Source organism: Pipistrellus hanaki, assembly GCF_964339955.1.
Source record: "Pipistrellus hanaki genome assembly, chromosome: X".
NCBI classification, from domain to species: domain Eukaryota; kingdom Metazoa; phylum Chordata; class Mammalia; order Chiroptera; family Vespertilionidae; genus Pipistrellus; species Pipistrellus hanaki.
Window position 1 is genome coordinate 69,328,768 of NC_140524.1, and position 21,393 is coordinate 69,350,160.

The following is a 21,393-nucleotide window of genomic DNA, read 5'->3' on the forward strand; positions in this document are numbered from 1 at the left end:
AGCCTTGATTGCTGTTGGTATCACCAAGAGGAATTAACCTCCAAGCCAATTGGCTGGGAGGACTAGCTGTGTCTACAATGGAAGAACTGCTGTGCAGGAGACATTCTTATGGGGCAAGACTTGCTTCAGTGGGACTTTGGCACTCACTGAGGCTGCCCCTTAAGTGTGTCCCTTATGGATCTGAGGACTTGTGATCTGGTATGGTCTCACACTGACCAATGGGTACACTGGCTCTTGGATCTCCAAGGAGTGCAAAGTCAGCCACTGCCTGAGGCCACCCAGCAGGAACTACAGAGAGATCTGCAGATTCCTCCTCTTTGTTTGGGGTTTGGAAGTGCCCAGATGAGGCCCAGCTGTGAAGCAATGCAGGCTGTTGCTGAAGACCTTAGGCCTTCTTTGCAAGCTTTGGAGCTCTCTAACCCAGCTGCAGTTTGTTAGGTTTTAGGTTGCAAGAGGGACAGGCCATCTATATGCAAAAGCTGCTGCTGCACAGCTTGGATGGGTTGTAAATTGGGTGGGGTGGGGTCTCAGGGAATCACCAGGGAGGAGCAAACAGCAATGGATGCCAGTCAGCCCTGCCCCAGAGAGGTACCCGGGTCTCTGTGTCCCGCAGCCCCGTGCAGGAACAATGATCGCTGTGATTACCTCTGAGAAAAAGCTGCCCTTAGGTTCCTGCCCGATGTCAGACAGTCCAGTTTCTCCCAGTATGAGTCTGGGTCCCCAGAATCTCACCTGGAACTGGATTTCGGAGCAATCAAGAGCTTATATTTCTCTCCCAATTGAAAAAAAAAACAACAGAGCACCCAGTTGCCAGCCTGTTTCGTGCATGCCTCCATACCTCTGCACTTCTGCACCTCCGCACCTCCTACCCATCTCAATGCACTTTTTTCTTCCCTTCTAGTTGTAGAACTTCCACTCAACCAGGTTTCCCATGGTTCTGGATGATATTTGTTTTGTCTTTTAGTTGGGAGTTTTGATGTGGTTGTCAGAGGCAGCAAGTACAGGTGTTTACCTATACTGCCATCTTCATTGTTCTCCCCCTTAACTCTTGATGACTCCCAAACTTTGATGTCTAGTTCAAACACTCCTCCTGAGCTCACACCAGTATGTCCAACGGCCTCCTTGACATCTCTTCTTAGCTGACCCACATATGCTTCAAAGTCAAAATGACCAAAATGGAATTTATCTTCACTCCTAAATCTATTTATCTACCTAGCTTCCTATCCTTAATGAGTAAAACTACTATTCATCCTGCCACTGAAGCCAGAAACCTGGTAGTCATCCCAGACCCCTCTTTCTCCCTCACTCCCCACATCTAGTAGTTATCCTGTTGATTATACCTCCTTGACATCTCTCCTTACATCCACCCTCTTCTTTCAATTTCTGAATTCTGCTGCTGCTTTCATTGAGATCCCCATCACCTATCCCTCAGATAGTTGCAATCGTCTCCTAACTGGTCTCTCAACCAGTCTTGATGCCTATAGTCCCTATATAGTCTGAAAAGTTAGTTACAGAAATAGTAAGCAGTCTTTAAGAAGCATTATATAAAACTTGTTAAAGGCTCCCCCTTGCCTATAGGGGAGAAACCCAGCTCTTCCTCAGCATCCAGGGCATATTATAATATGGGAATATCCTTCCTCTACTTATTATTATGACTTATAATGAATGATAGATTCACATGGTTGTCCCTCCTGCTCCTTGAAGATGGCAATCTTGTCTTACTCATCTCTGTGATCTGTAGCTCCCAAGCAGTGCCAGGTACTCAGAAGCTGTTCGGAAAGTGATCATTGCATGGACAAATGGGTGGGAAAACCTGTTTCATTGAAGTTTACAAATACCTACAGGGCTGGCATGGTGGACAAGAAGTCAACTATTCTCTATGGTCCTAGAAGAGCTAGTGGGAGCCATATGTAAAGCCATAGAGGCATTCTTTAAACTCAGAAGGAGAAAAAATTTCTTTACCTGCTAGAGTTGTCTGAAACTGTGGGCTGCCCTAGGAGACATTGAGTGCACTGTGACAAGAGATTCATAATAAGTAGCTGGATAGAGCTTTGTGGTGATGTTGGAGTGGAAATTTCAAAAGAAGATAGGAAAGTGGAGTGATGCCTGTCACAGTCCCTTCCATTCTGGAGTGGTCATGAACCTGCCTGCTCTGTTCATATGATTGATACTAGAGGCCTGATGTACGAAATTCATGCATGGGGTGGGAGTGTGTCCCTCAGCCCAGCCTGCACCCTCTCCAATCTGGGACCCTAAAGGATGGGCCTAACGGGCAGTCAAACGTCCCTCTCACAATCCAGGACTGCTGGCTCCCAACTGCTCACCTGCCTGCCTTCCTGATTGCCCCTAACCACTTCTGCCTGCCAGCCTGATCGCCCCCTAATCACTCCCCTGCCAGCGCCTAACTGCTCCCCTACCAGCCTGTTTGCCCTTAACTGCCCTCCCCTGCAGGCCTGGTCATCCCTAACTACTCTCCTCTGCAGGCCTGGCCCCCCCTAACTGCCCTCCCCTGCTGTCCTGGTCCCCCCCAACTGTCCTCCCCTTCTGGCCTAGTCCCTCCCAATTGCCCTCCCCTTTAGACCTGGTCTCCCCCGCCCCCAGCTGCTCTCCCCTACAGGCCTGGGTCCTCCCCAACTGCCCTTCCCTGAAGGCCCGGTGGTCCCCAACTTTCCTCCTCTGCCAGCCTGGTCACCCCTAAGTGCACTCTCTTTCATGCTTGATTGCCCCCAACTGCCCTCCCTTGCAGACCTGGTCCCTCTCAACTGCCTTCCCCTGCAGGCCTGATCTCTCCCAACTGCCCTCCCCTGCTGGCCATCTTGTGGTGGCCATCTTGTGTCTAGGAGACATTGAGTGCACTGTGACAAGAGATTCATAATAAGTAGCTGGATAGAGCTTTGTGGTGATGTTGGAGTGGAAATTTCAAAAGAAGATAGGAAAGTGGAGTGATGCCTGTCACAGTCCCTTCCATTCTGGAGTGGAATGGCTGCCCCCCATAGGGGGCAGCCATCTTTACCACATGGGGGCAGCCATCTTGTGTGTTGGAGTGATGGTCAATTTGCATATTACTTTTTTATTAGATAGGATTAGATAGGATGGATCATCTAGGTTCCTTAAGAGCTGCCCCTGTGTTAGGGACACTGCATCTCCATTAACCAAGCTGACACTGGCCAAGCCAGGCTCACCCAGCTACTGGCATTTGAACAGATGGAATAAGGGGCTTGGAGGCACCAGGGCTCTCTGGAACTATACTTGCTTTAGGTTCTCACCCACCTTTCAAGCCATCTCCCCCATCTTTCCTCTAAGCCAGGCCAGGCCACTTTGACTCATGACAGCTCATTCTCAAAAGCAGGAAAGCTGTTGCTTATTTTTGTACCACTTAAGTAAAGCCATGTCATGCACCTGGATTTGCCTCATAATGCTTCTAATCCCAGTATGACTCTGCCAATTCCATTGAACTGCTGTCACCAGAGTTATGTCCATGATTTCCGCTGGATTGGAGAGACTGACTTTGACTTTACCCTTTTCTGATCCAACTCTTTGAAAGTCCAGAATAAGGAGTAGGTGCACAATTCTAGGTGTGCTGATGGATGCAGTGCAAAGAGACATCAGAGTACTTCTATTCCAGCCCTGTTTTTTCTGGGCTTCAGTTTCCCCCTAGGTAAAATCTGAGAGTCTGGTGGTTACTTCTGTGCTCTGAACAGTGAGTTTCATTCCCAAACCCAGACCAGATTGCTTTTCTGCCTCCACAAGCTCTGCAGCTGCAACTCTTGGCCAAAGATCCCAGAGGTGCATTAAGAAACCAAGCAGCTGTGAAGGGAAGGTCTGTAGGGAGGATTTGGATGGGGAAACAGGCCTTAAGGAGGGGAGCCCATTGGAATCCAAGAAGGAAACTGCCAACTTCCTTGTTGGCAAGAACTGAAGCTCTCCTCTCTACAGGCTTTTCCAGACTCCAAACCGAGTAGTCCAGGATGGCCTCCTCTTTCTAAACTCTCTGGCCCTGAGTCGTGGCTTTAGGCTGTGTGTGTACACATGCACTTGTGTGCATTCATGCAGCACCTTGGGAGCCAGAAGTCAGGTACTTCTTTCCAGAGGAGGATAGGAATGAGAATGCCCTGATCAGGGCTTTGAGATAGGGAGCAGAAAGGTGAGGCTCTCCAGGTACCCTGCTCCTCCCTAAACTGGCAGCTACAAAGCCCAGGAGGGGTAGGGATCCCCTTCATCTTGCCTGCTCTCATTTCAAGAGTGGCTTAACAGCCCAACTGGGAGGAATGGTGGGACAGCCTTTCCAGCTTCCTTTTTGGGTTAATTGGTGTTCCCTCTAGTTACTCTCTGCTTCCTTCCCCTCCCAGTTCCCATAGCAACTTGTCTGTAGCTGTCAGAACTTTATTGAGCTCAGGGGTGGTCTGATTGAAGTGGGAAAAGGGGTTCTATAGGGAAAGGAGGGCACTGCCAAGCCAAAGCTTCCTACCCTACCCCATCCTCTGCCACTACCTCGAGGATCCAGGATGGGTAAGCTCAGAGGACAAGGCATGATGAAGAAGCCTTGCCTGCCACAGCTGGAGTTTGAAGAGCTGGAAAATCCAGGCAGGTCTGGTTTTTAATTCTTCCTCCCTACTCATGCCCTTGTGTCCTGCCCCCTGAGTTTAGACTTCAAAGTAACTGGCAGGATTGCCCAGTAGAAGGAACTCTGGAGCTGGAGTCGGGAAACCAGGTTTCGAGTTTATCCCTCTGCCATTATTTTATGTGACTGTAGACAAGTCCTCCCCCTTTTCCTAGGCCTTTGTTTCCTCATCTCTAAAATGGTGTACTAGGGCTAAACTGATAGTTCTCTGCATACTGAAATTACCCGAGATGTTTTGAGAAACTACAGATGTGTGGGCCCCACCCACAATTCTGACTTAGTTGGTCTGGAGTGTGATGTGGACCAACCAGGAGCATTTTAAAAAGACTGTCTGAGTGATTCTAATATGCAGCCAAAGTTGCATCTTAGAGCAAAAAAATATCCAACCCTCTGGCCCTGAGTCTTGCCTCAGTGGGTCTCTCAACTGCCTATTGCCTGGTTCTAAAACATTTTCTTTTCCTTGCATGTCCCAACTCCAACAAGCACCACAGCTCTCCTAACCTGGCTCTTCTCCATCCTTATGGATAAGTTCCCAGGGTCTCTGTGCCTGTAGAAACAAGTCAGCCAGCCCCCTGTGGCTCAGTCCTAACACTGATGAGACAGGGCAAGCTACTTAGGCCCGTCTAGGGAAGAGGGCTGCAGAGACTAAGGCAGGCTGCCCATGTGGTAGCACTGAGAGCCAGACTTTTCATCTGAGAAGGACCCCAGGCCATCCCTGAAGCAGCTGGCTGTCTGTGGGACCAAGGAATTGAATTACCTCGCAGCCCCTTGTGGATCTTCTTCCATTCCTCTCATTAGCTCCTTGCCTGTTCCTGCCTCACCACCCACAAGCCTGGTGTCCTCCTCAGGCAATCTGCTCGCTGACTTGTTGCCATGGTGACTCTGGCTGGGGGGTGTGGGGCTTGATGGAGGGTCCTCTAATTAAGGAGAAAGGTCTCACTCCCACGGTCAAGCCACCCATTTCCTCCTCCCACCTTTCTCCCTACATTCTTTTGTAAATACCTTTTATTTCAATGATTTCACTTTTCATTCCTCCCTCTTTCCCCTAGCAAATGAGGGGAGAGCCCAGCCACCACAGCCTGCCATTAGGCTAATTGCCGTTTTCTGGGAGGAGGGCTGGAACCTCCTCACCTAGGTGAAGATATGTTGAATTGGAAGAGCTGAGGGAGAATCCCTTAGGGGTCTCTGAACCCCTATGGTGGAAGAGGGGGTGATTCCACAGAGTTTGGGGTGAGGCTTGAGGTGGACTCTGGTTCCAGGCTGTAGAGATTGTGGCAGAGGCTGTGGAAACAGCTTCATCTTGGCATACTGGGGCCCCAAAGGTGGCAGGGGTCTCTGAGATACTGGGGCCCTTAGCTCTAGGGGTTTCCTTTTATGTCTTACTTTTATGTCTTTCTCCTAGTCGCCTTCGGATCTTGTATTTCTCTCTCTTACCCCTGCTTTCTTGTACTCCCATCTTCCTCATCCACCTTTTTTTTTCCTTGTTCACTCTTACCCTCATCTTTCTTACTCCCTCTTTCTTGGCCCTCATCTTCACAGCCTCCCTCTTAACCCCATCCTCTTACCCCTGCTTTATCTTTATCTTCTTTCACCCTCACCATACCTCTTTATTTTCCATACACTCTCCATCTCTTATTCCTATGTTCTTTCTCCTTAACCCTGCTTTTTCCTACCCCTGTTATCACCATTATTTCTACCCTCCAACTCCATACTCTTTCCCATTCTCTCTTTCTTACACACCCTTGTACTCCCTTACCTCACTGCCACTCTCTCCCACCCCTTGGCCCCATTTCTGATGCCTCCAGCTCTCTTTCCTTGCCTCTTACATTCACGTGTTCTTTTCCACCTTCCTCTCATTCCCTTCTCATTCCTTTGTAAATATCTTTTATTCCAATAATTTCACTTTTCGTTCATAAATAAAATGTAACATAGGTATGCAAGAAACATGAGTACAAAGACATTTACTAAAGCATTGTTTATAATAGTGAACACTTAGTAATAACTTTAATGTCCATCCACAGGAGATTGGTACCATTTTCACTCCATTCATACAAAATCATTCTCTGTTCTTTTAGCATACCATGTGTTTACTCACCTCCATTGCTTTGTTAAAGCTGTTGCCGCTGCCTGAAATGCCCTTTTGTCTTATCTCTACCCAACCATCTAAAATACTACTGTGAGTACTTGTTTAGCTATCATCCCCTGGCTGAAATGTTTTGTTTTTTTCTTTCTATTTTTTTTTCTTTTTTGTTTTCTGTTTTTTATACTTAAAAAAAAAATGTTTAAAATTAAAAAAAAAATTTGAAAGCTAAAATCTTCCCCAACTTTTCTATTTGCTTCCCTTCAATGTTTAACCTCTTCTATAGTATTAATCATATGCCTGAGATTCAAGTTAGATGTGTATACCCATGAAAATGGAATTTCTCTGAGAGTAGGGACCTGTCCTCTTTTACTTGTCCTGTTCATTCCATCAACAGACATTTTTTACATATATTATGCTAAGTACACAATGGTCAATAAGACAAACCTATGTCTGTTTTCATGCATCTCACATTTTAGTGAGGTTGGCAGGAAAAAAAACACACAAAAAAAATAAGATGCAGCCAAAGACATACTTGTGGTGAACAGTTAAGAAAAAGGGAGAATGATGAGGGGGCATCCTCTAGCTAGACTAATCAGGGAGACCCCCTTTGAGGAGGTGATATTTGAACTGAGGCCTGAAAGATGATAAGGACCTAGCTATGCCAAAAGCAGGGGGGGAGAGCATTCCAGGCCAAGAAAACAGTATGTGCCAAGGCCCTGAGTTGGGAAGAACTAGGTTATGTTCAAGAAAAAGAAAATCTCTGTATGTGGAGCATGATGAGCTTGAAGGAAGAGGTAGAAAATGAGGTTGGAGAGACAGAGGGGTCATGTTTTGCAGGGGTTTGAGGTCTGTGGTAAAAAGTTTGAGTTTTATTCTAAATGCTTTGAAGATTTGAAGCAAGGGAGTAACATGATGCGATGACATTTTGAGATCACTCTTAATCCTATGTGAGCAGTGGATTGGAAAGACCAATAGTGGAAGCAGGAAGGCCAGATAGGAAACTATCATCCAGGTGACAATTGACAGTGGCCTGCATAAAGTTGTAGAAGAGGATGGATTGCAAGCGGGGACTCAGGGAAAGAGGAATGAAGGCTGACACCTAGGTTCCCAGCCTGGACATCTGAGTGGATAGTTGTGGCACTTACCTGAAATGGCCAAGACTTTGGGGTGAGAGAGATTTGGAGTGAAAAAAAAATCGAGAACTTCATCTTAAGATTTAGAGCATGTTAAATTTCAGATGCCAGTGAAATATCAAAGTCCCAAACAATGCTTTCTTCTTCCCGGGGTTGATTTGCACCATAACCCACTACTACCCATCAATGATGGCTTTGGAAAAGACCAATGTGAAATTACATTGCCAGAGTCCATGTTCACAGTGGAATTATTTGTATTTTATTGTAAATGTTTGAAATTGGTGTGAGAAGCTCTGACCATGTTGTTCAGAGTGTGGGTGAAAGGCCTTCGGCAGCAGAATGACCTGAATCCTTATCAAAATGCAGATCCCTGCCGAAACCGGTTTGGCTCAGTGGTAGAGCGTCGGCCTGTGGACTGAAAGGTCCCAGGTTCGATTCTGGTCAAGGGCATGTACCTTGGTTGCGGGCACATCCCCAGTAGGGGGTGTGCAAGAGGCAATTGATCGATGATTCTCTCTCATCGATGTTTCTAACTCTCTATCCCTCTCTCTTCCTCTCTGTAAAAAATCAATAAAATATATATTTTAAAAAATGCATATCCCTGAACCCACCTCAGTCCTTTTGAAGGTTAATTGGGGGGGCTAGTTGCATATTAACAAGTGCCCCATGGATTATCGGGCACACTGAAATCTGAGAACCATTGCTGTGAGGAGCAACCATTGCTATGAGAAAGTGCTGAAGAGATGACTGTGGGCAGGGCTCTAACCCCAAGCTTGAGTTGCAGATGCTGACTTGAGTCTAGGGAAGGATTATGGATTCTGCACTTCTTACAAGCTTCTAGATAGGTGATCGTATTGCTGCTGGTCTGGCTCCACAGTTTCAGTAGCAAGTGATTATCAATGGGAGAAGATTTTGCCACCCTCCTCCCGCCTTTCAAGGGACATTTCACAATGGCTGGAGATATTTTTTGGTCATTACAATTGGGCGTTGCAACTGGAAACTAGTAGATAAAGGCAAAGGAAGCTAATCAATATCCTGCAGTGCACAAAACAGTCCCTACTACAAAGAATTATCCCAGCTAAAATGGGATAATTTAGCTGAGATAATTATTTGAGTGTTGCTGTTGAGAAACTCTAGGCTTGATGATAGCCAAAGAGTATAGAGCAGGGAACTCTCTTGGCTAGGACCTAGCACCTAATAGGAGTGGGCTAGATAAGGGACAGGAAATATACCCATGAAGTGAAACTGCAGAGCCAAGTTTCCAAATGAAGCATGGTGTCTGCCTCACACCAGGGTTTAGCATTGGATTAAATAGAGCTTGAAGGCACAAGTAGTGCCTGGTAAGGCAGATTCCTGTTTTTATTAAAAATAACCCCTCACATTTGTATTGCACTTTGGAATTTACCAAACATTTTCATGCAACATATTATTTTTTAAATTTCTTTATTGATTAAGGTATTATATATATGTCCTCATCCCCCCATTAACACCCAACCCCCCCACTCAGGCCCTCACCCCCCTGTTGCCTGTGTCTATTAGTTAGGCTTATATGCATGCATACTAGTCCTGTGGTTGATCTATCCTCCTTAACCCCACCCTCCCTACTTTTCCTCTGAGGTTTGACAGTCTGATCAATGCTTCTCTGTCTCTGATTTGTTTGTGTTTATCAGTTTATGTTCATTATATTCCATAAATGAGTGAGATCATGTGGTATTTATCTTTCTCTGAATGGCTTATTTCACTTAGCATAGTGCTCTTCAGGTCCATCCATGCTGCTGCAAATGGTAAGAATTCCTTCTTTGTACCGCAGCATAGTACTCCATTGTGTAGATGTACCACAGTTTTTAATTCACTCATCTGCTGATGGGCACTTAGGCTTTTTTCAAATCTTAAGCTATTGTAAATTGTAATGCTGTGAACATAGGAATGCATATATCCTTTCTGATTGGTGTTTCTAGTTTCTGTCTTGGGATATATTCCTAGAAGTGGGATCACTGGGTCAAATGGAAGTTTCATTTTTAATTTTTTTGAGGAAACTCCATACTGTTATCCACAGTGGCTGCACCATTCTGCATTCCCACCAGCAGTGTATGAGGGTTCCTTTTTTTCCACATCCTCGCCCAACACTTGTCGTTTGTTGATTTGTTGATGATACCCATTCTGACAGGTGTGAGATGATACAACATAGTTGTTTTGATTTGCATCTCTCAGATAATTAGTGACTTTGAGCATGTTTTCATATGTCTCTTGGCCTTCATTCTGTCTTCTTTAGAAAAGTATCTATTTAGGTCCTTTGCCCATTTTTTGATTGGATTGTTTATCTCCCTTTTGTTAAGTTGTATGAGTTCCCTGTAAATGTTAGAGATTAAACCCTTATTGGTGATAACATTTGCAAATATGTTCTCCCATGCAATGGGTTTTCTTGTTGTTTTGTTGATGGTTTCTTTTGCTGTGAAAAAAGCTTTCTATTTTGACATAGTTCCATTTGTCTATTTTCTCTTCAGGTTCCATTGCCCTAGGAGCAGTATCAGTGAAGAAATTGCTTCGGCATATGTTTGAGATTTTGCTGCCTGTGGATTCCTGTAGTATTTTTATGGTTTACCATCTTATGTTTAAGTTCTTTATCCATTTTGAGTTTATTTTTGTGTATGGTATAATTTGGTGGTCTATAATAGTTACATTTTTTTTGCATGTATCTGTCCAATTTTCCCAGCACCATTTATTGAAGAGACTGTCTAGACTCCATTGTATGTTCATGCCTTCTTTGTTGAATATTAATTGGGCATAGTGGTTTGGGTCGATTTCTGGGTTCTCTATTCTATTCCATTGATCTATATGTCTGTTCTCAGGCCAGTACCAGGCATTTTGAGAACAGTGGTTTTGTAATACAGCTTGGAATCTGGTATTAAGATCCCACCTACTTTGTTCTTCTTTCTCAGGATTTATGTGGCTATTTGGGGTCTTTTTTATTCCAGATGAATTTTTGCAAAGTTCCTTCTAGGTCTGTGAAATATGCCGTTAGTATTTTAATGGGAATTGCATTGAATCTATAGATTGCTTTGGGTCGTATGGACATTTTGATGATGTTGATTCTACCAATCCATGAACACAGTATGTTCTTCCATCTGTTAATGTCTTTCTCTATCTCTTTTTTTCAGTGTCCTGTAGTTTTCCACATATAGCTCTTTTACCTCCTTAGTTAAGTTTATTCCTAAGTATATTAATTTTTTGGTGCAATGGTGAATGGGATTGCTTTTTTAGTCTCTCTTTCTATAAGTTCATTATCAGTGTAAAGAAATGCAATAGATTTCTTGGCATTAATTTTGTATCCTACTACATTGTTGAATTAATTTATTAAGTCTAATAATTTTTTGTTGGAGTCTTTAGGGTTTTCTATGTACAGTATCATGGAATCTGTGAATAAGGACAGTTTTACTTCTTTTCTAATTTGGATGCCCTTTATTTCTTCTTCTTTTTTGATCGCAATGGCTAGTACTTCCAGTACTATGTCAAACAGAGTAGTGAGAATGGGCATCCCTGTCTTATTCCTGTTCTTAGGGGAAATGGTTTTAGTTTTTGCCCATTGAGTATGAAGTTGGCTGTGGGTTTATCATATATAGCTTTTACTATGTTGAGGTATGATCATTCTATTCCCAGATTGTTGAGAGTTTTTATCAAGAAAGGGTGTTGGATTTTATCAAATGCTTTTTCTACATTGATTGATATGATTATGTTATTTTTATCTCTCAATTTGTTTATGTGATGTATCACATTTATTGATTTCCAGATATTGTACCATCCTTGCATCCCTGGAATAAATCCTACTTGGTCATTGTATATGATCTTTCTGATGTACTGCTGAGTCCTATTTGCTAGAATTTTGTTGAGGATTTTGGCATCTATGTTCATAAGGGATATCCTGCCTAATAAAAGAGTAATATGCAAATTAACCATCATTCCGCTACAAGGCATGCCCACCAGCCACACCCACCAGCCAATAGAGCAAGTATGCAAATTAAACCCACCAAGATGGCTTCTGCCACAGAGAGCAGTTGAGAGGCTTAAGTTTCTCTGGCAATAGAGGAAGCCAAGCTTTCCACATACCCTGGCCAGCCTAGGCCTCCACTCAAGGATACAAAGTTTCAGTTATAGAAGGTAAACCCCAAGAAAAATGACTGCAGCCACGGAGATTAAGGGAACAGGCTAGGGTTGCCCCTGGCAACAGAGGAAGACAAGTTTTCCACCTGCCCTGGCCACTTGGGCCTCCATTCAAGGATAGGAAGTTTCAATTATAGAAAGTAAACAAATCGAAACAGAAATGGCAGCAGCCACAGAGCAAGCAGGGGGCTTGGCTTCACTCCACACTACAAAGTTTCAATTGTAGGAGGTAAATAAATTCCAGATACCAGGGCCTCTGCTTGGGTTGCCGGGGGCATGGTTGACCTGCAAATCACCACAGCCCCCTCGCCCAGGCCACCCCACAGCCCAAGGGAACCCCCACCCTGATCCAGGACACCCTTCAGGGCAAACCAGCTGGCCCCCACCCATGCACCATGCCTCTATCCTATCTAATAAAGGAGTAATATGCAGATTGACCATCACTCCAACACACAAGATGGCTGCCCCCATGTGGTTAAAGATCCTGCCCCCATGTGGACACAAGATGGCCACCACAATATGGCCAGCAGAGGAGGGCAGTTGGGAGGCACCAGGCCGGCAGAGGAGGGAAGTTGGGGGCAAATAGGCTGGCAGGGGAGCAGTTAGAAATTAATCAGGCTGGCATGGGAGTGGTTAGGGGGTGATCAGGCTGGCAGGCAGAAGCCGTTAGGGGCAATCAGGAAGACAGGCAGGTGAGCAGTTGGGAGCCGGCAGTCCTGGGTTGTGAGAGGGATGTCCAACTGCCCGTTTAGACCCAATTCCACTGGGACTGGGTCTAAACGGGCAGTTGAACATCCCTCGAGGGGTCCCAGATTGGAGAAGGTGCAGGCTGGGCTGAGGGACAACCCCCCGCCCCAACCCCATACACGGATTTCATGCACTGAGCCTTTAGTTCGTCTATAATTCCCTTTCATTATGTTGACTTTATCTGGTTTTGGTATTAGGGTAATGCTGGCTTCATAGAATGAGCTTGGAAGTGTTCCTTCCTCTTGAATTTTTTGGAATAGTCTGAGGAGGATAGGTTTTAATTCTTTCTTGAATGTTTGGTATAACTCCACTGTGAAGCCTTCTGGCCCCAGGCTTTTGTTTGCTGGCAGCTTTTTCTATAGTTAATCGGCCTATTGAAATTTTTAGAATTTTCCTGACTGCGTTTTGGAAGGTTGTATTTTTCTAGCAATATGTCCATTTCCTCCAGGTTGTCTAGTTTGTTGGAGTAGAGCTGTTCATCGTATTTTTTAACAATCCTTTGTATTTTTGTGGGGTCTGTTGTTATTTTGCCTCTTTCATTTCTGATTTTGTTTATTTGGGTCCTCTCTCTTTGCTTCTTGGTGACCCTGGCTATAGGTTCATCAATCTTTTTTATCTTTTCAAAGAACTAACTCTTGGTTTCATTGATCTTTTGTATTTTTTTGTCTCTATGTAATTTATTTCTGCTCTGATCTTTATTCTCTTCTTCTGTCTTCCCACTCTGGGCTTATCTAGTTGCTCTCTTTCTAAGTCTTTGAGTTTCAGAGTTAGATGACTTACTACCATTTTTTCTTGTTTTTTGAGGTAGGCCTGTAGAGCTATAAAATTCCCTCTCAGGACTGCTTTCATTGTTATGTTTTTATTGTCATTGTTTTCCAGAATGTTTTTAATTTCTTCTTTGATCTCATTGGTAATCCAATCATTATTTAATAGCATGTTATTCAGCTTCCAAGTGTTTGAGTTTTTTGGATTGTTTTTATTGTAATTTATTTCTAATATTATGCCATTGTGGTCTGAGAAGATTCTTGGTGTGATTTCAATCTTCTTGAATTCGGGGAGACTTTGCTTGTGACCCAATATCTGGTCTATTTTTTAAAATGTCCCATGTGCACTTGAGAAGAACATATATTCTGTGGCCTTGAGGTGAAATGTTCTGAAGATGTCAATGAAGTCCATCTGATCTATTGAATCATTAAGATTGCTGTTTCTTTGCTGATTTTTTGTCTATAGTACTTATCCAGTGATGTCCCCTACTATGATTATATTGTTGTTGATCTCTTACTTGATACCTTCCAGGAGTTTTGTTATGCATTTGGGTGCTCTTGCATTGGGTGCATAGATGTTTATCAGGGTTATAGCCTCTTGTATTGATCCCTTTAGCATTATGAAGTAGCCTTCCTTATCTTTTGTTATGGCCTTTCCTTTGAGGTCTATTTTGTCAGATATAGGTATTGCTACCCCAGTTTTTTTTTTGTTTGTTTGTTTTGTGTGTTTTTGTGTGTGTGTGTGTGTGTGTGTGTGTGTGTTGTTGTTGTTGTTGTTGTTTTTCATTTCCATTTGCCTGAAAGATAATTTTCCATCCCTTCACTCTCAGTCTGTGTGAGTTCCTTGTTCTGGGGTGGGTCTCCTATAGACAGCATATTTATAGGTTGTATTTTTTTTTATCCATTTAGCCACTCGATGTCTTTTTATGGGAACATTTAGTTTGTTTATGTTTAAAGTTATTACTGAAAGGTACTTGTTTATAGTCATTTCTATTTTTGTGCCTGTGTTCCTTCTTACCTTTTTATTTCTTCTTTTTACAGCATTCCCTTTAGCATTTCTTGCATTGCTGGCTTGGTAGTGATAAACTCCCTTAGCCTTTTTTTTGTCTGCGAAGCTCCTTATTTCCCCTTCAATTTTGATTGATAGTCTTGCTGGATAGAGTATTCTTGGATTCAGTTTCTTGCTTTGCAACACTTTGTATACCTCCTTCAATTCCCTTCTAGCTTGATGTGTATCTGTTGAGAAATCATTTGATAATTTTATAGGAATCCTTTGTAGGTAACTCTCTGTCTCACTCTTGCAGCCTTTAAGATTTTCTCTTTGTCATTAACATTTGCCATTGTAATTATGATGTGTCTTGATGTGGGTCTTTTAGGATTCTTCTTGCTTGGGTATTCTCTGTACTTGTATACCTTTTTTCTTCCCCATATCCAGGAAATTTTCTGTCATTATTTCTTCAAATAGCTTTTCTAATTCTTTTTGCTCTTCTTGTACTTCATTTTGTGTTGTTCTAAAACTCCCTTAGACTCTCCTCCTGTTTTATAATTTTTTCTCCAGTTGCTGTTCAGATTGAGTTGTTTTTCTACTTTATCTTCTAACTCACTAATTTGGTCATCTGCTTCTTATAGTCTCCTGTTGAAACCTTAAATGGTATTTTTTATTGTTGCTATATCACTTTTCATTTCTTCCTAATTCTTGCATAGGTTGTTGATTTTCTCATCCATCCAGTATATGAATTGTAGGACCATTACTCTGAATTCTTTTTCTGTCATGTTGCATGCTTCTCTTTCACTTATTTCATTTCTTAGCGATTCCTCATTTTCTTTCCTCTGGGGATTGTGTCATCTCCCAATTCTGACTATCATCAGAAGGTTCAAATGTCAACTTTCATGGGCCTGGGCCATGTGCTTTGGGGGCTTCACACCACCCAAGTGTAACTGAAGAGCTCTGACACTAAAATGTGTGACTGCCATTTGTTAGTGGGAACCAGGGTCTACGTTATCGACGTTCAGCATGGCCCCATGTGTGCACCTAGAATAAGGGACCCTCCTTGCACTGCACTGAAACAGAGACCCCGCTGATGTGTGCTGAAAATCAGGTCCCCTAGTGAGTGCCAAGAGTCAGAGTCCCCTGTGCCTGTACCAAGAATCAACTATCAGAGTGTTGTTTCATGCAACCTCGTGCTGAGTATCAGGGTCCCTGTATGTGCATGCACCAAGAATTGGAGTCACTGGCTCTTAGTGTGAGTGCACTGGGAGTCAGGGATTACAGGTGCACTCAGTAAGAAACAGAATCAAGTCACTGGTGCTCAGTGCTGCTCCCCGCTCAGAGAATCGGAGTCCAGGTCAGCTTGGGGGACTGGATTTCACAGTAACACTGTGTCAGCAGGAGGTCCGCCCCTGCGCTGCAGAAAACAGACTTCCATGTGCACTTGCCCTGAATCGAAGTCAGGTGGCACTGCTGCCCTACTTGGGTTTTGGGTTTGGTCACCCAATTGCGTTGCAGGGAACAGATTCCCAGTCTTCGCATGCCCAGGCTCAAATTCCTACAGGGGCTCTGCAGGCCCTGTGTGAGGGGCGGATCTAGCAGTTCCTATGGTGCTGCTGGAAGCCTGAAGGGAGGGGGATGGGCTCTGTGACTCACAGAAATCTGTGTCCAGGATGTCTGGATTCCTGGTGTCTGTGGTCTGCAGCTGTGGTCGCAGGCCTCTCTCCCCAATGGCTGCAGGGTCCTGGTTTGCGTCTGAGACCAGACTGGGTGATGCTGAAGTCAGGATCCTAATCTCAAGCAGCTCTGTTTCTCAGGATGGCTTGGTCTCTGTTCCCGCACTTGCCGCCCTAGAGTGTCCGCGTTGGGAACGGGACTTCACCATCTTAGACTGCCCAGTTTGGCAGCCCTTGGAAGACCTGCAGAATCTTACTGTCCCTAGCTCATACATACACATACATACACACATATATACACACACACACACACACACACACACACACACACACACCATGTCCACACACTCCTCTATTGCTTCCTCACTCTCTCACACTATCTCCCTCCCTACTTTCCTGCTGATCGCCATCTTCTGACCTCCATCATATTATTTTTTAATATATTTTTATTGATTTCAGAGAGAGGGGAAGGGAGAGGGAGAGAGAGAGAAACATCAATGATGAGAGAGAATCATTGATTAGCTACCTCCGGTACACCCTCTACTGGGGACGGAGCCCTCAATTGGCATGTACCCTGACTAGGAATCATGACATCCTGATTCATGAATCAATGATCAAATACTGTGCCAAACCAGCTGGGCTGTGTCATATTATTTGATCCACATAACACCCTAATGAGATAGAGCAAGGATTATTGTATCTCTTCCTTAAATTTAGAAAGTTAACCATCAACAGACAAATAAATGTTTGCTGAATTGAACTCAAATTGAGCCCATTGTAGGTAACCTCAGACAAGTCAGGACACCTCTTTGGGCCAACTGTAAAATGGTAGGGTTGGATGGGATGATTGGGAAGGCCTCTTCCTGTTCAGAAATTGGAATCATCTTGTGATTTTACCAGTGAAAAAATTCAAAGTCTCGGATGATTGCAGACTCAGGGACTCAAGAGTCCTGGCTATGAGATGGTAGATCTTAGGGTAGGATGTAGTGGTCTTGACCCAAACCCTTCTTTTCCTGGATCCTGGGGTTGGGTTGGTGAGCACACACACACACACCCAAAGTTCAAGTACACCCTCCTCATCCCTTTTGTCTGAGGTGGGAAGGGGCTGACGCCTGGGCTGACACTCTTTCCTTTCCCCACAGGCTGTCTACAAGGCCTGGCTGTGCTCAGAATACTTCAGCGTGACCCAGCAGGAATGCCAGCGCTGGGTGCCCTGCAAGCAGTACTGCCTGGAGGTGCAGACCCGGTGCCCCTTTATGCTCCCTGACAATGAAGAAATGGTGTATGGAGGGCTCCCTGGCTTTATCTGTACAGGTAAAGGCAGGGCACTGTAGAGGAGGGAGGAGGCTGGGGCCCAGGGAAGCACCAGGTCTGGGGTGTGGTAGCAGGGAGAACAATAGGGAAGTCAGGTTAGAAGAAGGTAAGTGGCTGGAGGAGCAAGCAATGAGGTCCCCAAGTTGGTATAAGGGCGAGTGGAATAGGGGCAGAGAGTAGAGTAGTCCTCTCTATCCAAATCATGCCCATCCAGGGAGCTATCCCAGAGAAGTGATCTGGAGTTCCTGGGAGAAAAGACTCTAGAAAAGGAAAGTGGTAATGGGCAGGAGGAAAGGTGTCTTGAGCATGGCTACCTGAGCAGTCAGTCCCAGCTTTGAAAAGCTCATCTCTAGGAAAGGCCTAGGCCTTAGCCCCTTGAGCACTCCACCACACCTTCCTTATCCATTGGCAGGGTTGCTGGATACTTCACCAAAGCGGCTGGAAAGCAAGTGCTGTGACGTGCAGTGGGTCTCCTGTGAGTCGGAAAAGAAGAAGTTCAAGGAGTCTGAGGCCCCCAAAACTCACCACCAGCAATTCCACCACTCCTATTTCCACCACTACCACCAACAGTACCGCCACTACCATCCCCGCCATGACCCCCCAGGCCGTATCAGCCACAAGCCCTCCCTGCTGCCGGTCTCTGGGGGCTCCCGCCTCAGCCCCAGCAGGATCCGGCTCTATGTCTTTGTTCTCATGCTCCTCCATACCATGGTGTCCTTCTCCAGCAACCAGAGTGGTGGGGGACTGGGGCTGGAGGCACTGCCTGCCCTAGATGAGGGCCTGACTCTGGAAGAGTGACAGCAGGGAGGGAGGACAGACCTCCACCACACACTGACATAAGCTCCAGCTCCCCCAGGGTCAGGGGGATGGGGCTCCTCCCATGGGAGATATAGGACCAGGTGGAGGGTTGGGGGAAATGAGGGACTACACATGGTCCCCAGCCTACTCCCACTCCAAAAGCAGCTCCATCAGAATGGCCAGAGGGCCCCGAGTGCTACAAAACTCATCCAGGAGAAGAAGGCCGGAGCAGCAGGCGGCCCATCCTAGGCCCCATTTATGGGGTTCAGCAAACAAAAAAGGGGGGCTGGCATTGTCCACCCCTGCTGAGAGCCCTGACCCCAGGGAAGGAGGCTGCTAGCCCAGCCTTGGCCCTGCAGGGAATGTTGGGGGGCCCAGAAGGGAAAAGCCCTTTCCCCCCTTCACATTCCTTTTGTTGCCAAGATCCTTAATTCCCTTCTGCCCATACCCCTACAGGCAACGGCAGATGCAGATGGTGCAGTGGCCCTCCTCCAGTGCACCTTGGCCCACATGAGACCACAGTGGCAAAGTGCCAGGCTGGGAGATGAGGTGTGCACAGTCACAGCTGGGTCAGGACCCCAGTTTAACTGCCCCACCACACTAGGCAATAAGGGGTAGGAATGGGGTGCAGAATTGATTGGTGAGAGAGTGGAGATAGGGGAGAGGGAGAGGAGAGTTTAGGCAGAGAGCTTAGAGAGATGGCTAAATGGGATATTGCTATCAGGCTTTGGATAGGTGGATGATCAGTGTTGAGGCAGGCTCAAGGACAGCTCCCCAAATCAAAAAGGGTAGTATTAGGAGCCCTGTGGGGCTAAAGTGCAGGAAATGGGTTGTTGGGCCTTGAAAAAGAAGGCTGAGGTCACATGGTCAGACTGCCGCTGTCTGGAGGGCCATATCTTACAGAAGGTGCACATACTCCCAAGGGCCGCTCTTGCCCTGGAGATCTTGGCCTTGGGGACAAAGACATTTCCATTTTTGATCTCCATGGGAAGGAGGGACTTAAGCCCAAGTGGGTCAGGCCTGGCCTGGGTCCCCATACTTCCCCATCTTGCCCTAGCCCAGGCCTCCATGAAGGAGAATCTGGTGGCGTTGCCCCAGAGCTTTCCAGAGATGAGCCCCATCCCTACCCTGTCCTCATTCCCAGCCTACCAAAGAGTATTCATCTCTTCTCATACCTGACCCTATGATATACTATTCCAACAGTGAAACAACCAAACTCCTCCTCACTCTGTGGCGGGTCCTCTGATCCAGCCACCCTTGCTCCTTGCTAGAGAACATCTAGAAACTGGCAAAAAGGACCCACTGAATAAAGAGAATGTGCTGTCATCTGTTGGCTGACAGAATTGAACTATTTAGCCAGGTTATAGGGCTGAGTGAAAGAAGAGGCATCAAGAACCCTTTGGGGGCCATTAGCCTTGTGCTGATCTCTTGGGAGTGGGAGACCACATTGCCTGGGACATCTCAAAGCCAACAAGAAACCAGAACTGTCCGGAACAAGCCCAGCAGCTTTGATGCCAGAAGAACCTGTGTCCTAGGATGTGAAGCTAGTGAATTAAGGGGGTGGGTAGCCGTGGAGCCACATTAGGTAAAACCAAGGAAGGAATCGAGAGGGGACAGCTGAAATTGGTTGGCTGAGGGATAAATGGGAAACTTTCCTTGTAGAGAAGGAATCATTCAAGAGCCTCAACTGTGTCCCATATAGACTTCATGAGATTGGGAAGTCCTTCCCTACCAGTTTTTTCATTTCTCATAGCGTGCCCCCTCCCCCCACTCATATGCCTTGCCCACACACTCCTCTGTTTGGCCCTCAGCACTTTGGGCCTAGCCACATACCCCATCCCTAGAGTGCTCTTTTCAGCTGGGGAGGGAAAGAGGTGCTGGCTCCTTTCCAGAAATGCTTATATAGACATGAGAGACCCTAGGTACTGCCTTCTAACTCCTGCATCCTCAGGAGGGGAAAAGGGGACTGGGAAGTAAAGGGGGACCTTAGGGCCCTAGGGAATGGACCCTTGGGAATGGACCCTTGGAGACTCCCATCCTCTCTTCCCCCTCACCAAGTGCCCAGGAGACCCCTGGCTCAGACCAGCCCAGGGCCTTGCCCGGTGGCAGGGGAAAGGGGCACCTCACTCCACCTCAAAGTCATTTGATTGTCCCTATCCACCCCACCACCCAGATCTTACACTACCCCTCAAGCTGCCCTGCCCTCCGCCACAGGCAGCAGAGCTGGACAGCTTTCTTACGCCATTTTCTACACTGTGCTTCATGAGTAGGACTTTCTTGCACTAGTTTCTATGACTTGAGTCTCCAAGCTGGATTCCTAGTAGTCCCCTGTCCCTTCCTCCCTCACCTGGCTATGATTCAGTTGTCTCCCTTCCCCTACCTCTGTGTTTCAGTGAGAGTCTCTGTATGTGTACTGCTTTCTGTTTTGTTGCATTGTGGGGCAGAGGCCTCTCTGCTCTTGTTTAACCCCATAAAGAAATAAATTGTAAGACTTGATGATAACCCTTCCCCCCTTCATGGCTGTGTTCTGTGGAATCAAGTGCTACCAGAGGAAAAAGTCTATGGCTTGGAGAGGATGTGGGACAAGAGGTTGCTGACACTGTGCCTGGCTCCTTGATGGGTCATGTGAGGGGCTGAGCAGAGAGGCAAACTCTGTAGTAGGCCATTTTGGACAAGGAATCACAAACTCAACCTCCTGCAGGGATCAGGTAGCCCAGCCAGGGGTGAAGTGCAGACCCCAACATTGTGAGTGGTGATGAATACAGGGCACTGCAGGCTACATAGCAGCTGAACCTCAAGGTTGTCTTTTGGAATGTGGGCCCAATGTTGCCAGATCTCATTCTTTAAGGAAATCATGACGCAGGGATTTTATGTGAAGCCCTCTAATTTCTAAATGTTGGCTCGAGTAAAAATCAAACAAACCTCTGTGGTACTAAACAAATCTACAGGCCCCACATAGCCTGGGGATGAGCAGTTTTGTATATTTGTTGCAGCCTTTGGTTCTAGTCTACCAGCCTCAACTCCTATACTGCTTCACCAGGTCCATCTTCCCACCACAGGAGTGAAAGGGGCTCAGGAAGAACTAATGGAAGAGCAGCAGGCAGAGCCCTC

General features: G+C 45.9%; 1 protein-coding gene across 1 annotated transcript in view; it reads left to right on the forward strand.

Moving 5' to 3' along the window:
* NALF2 (NALCN channel auxiliary factor 2) overlaps positions 1-20,784 on the forward strand; it is a 36,337-nt gene extending 15,553 nt beyond the window's left edge. Inside the window, exons 2-3 of the mRNA XM_084869672.1 lie at positions 17,313-17,484; positions 17,897-20,784. Of these exons, the coding sequence (XP_084725798.1) occupies positions 17,313-17,484; positions 17,897-18,282 (558 nt within the window). The 3' untranslated portion in view covers positions 18,283-20,784. The remainder of the gene's footprint in view (positions 1-17,312; positions 17,485-17,896) is intronic.
* The last annotated feature ends 609 nt before the right edge of the window (positions 20,785-21,393 follow it).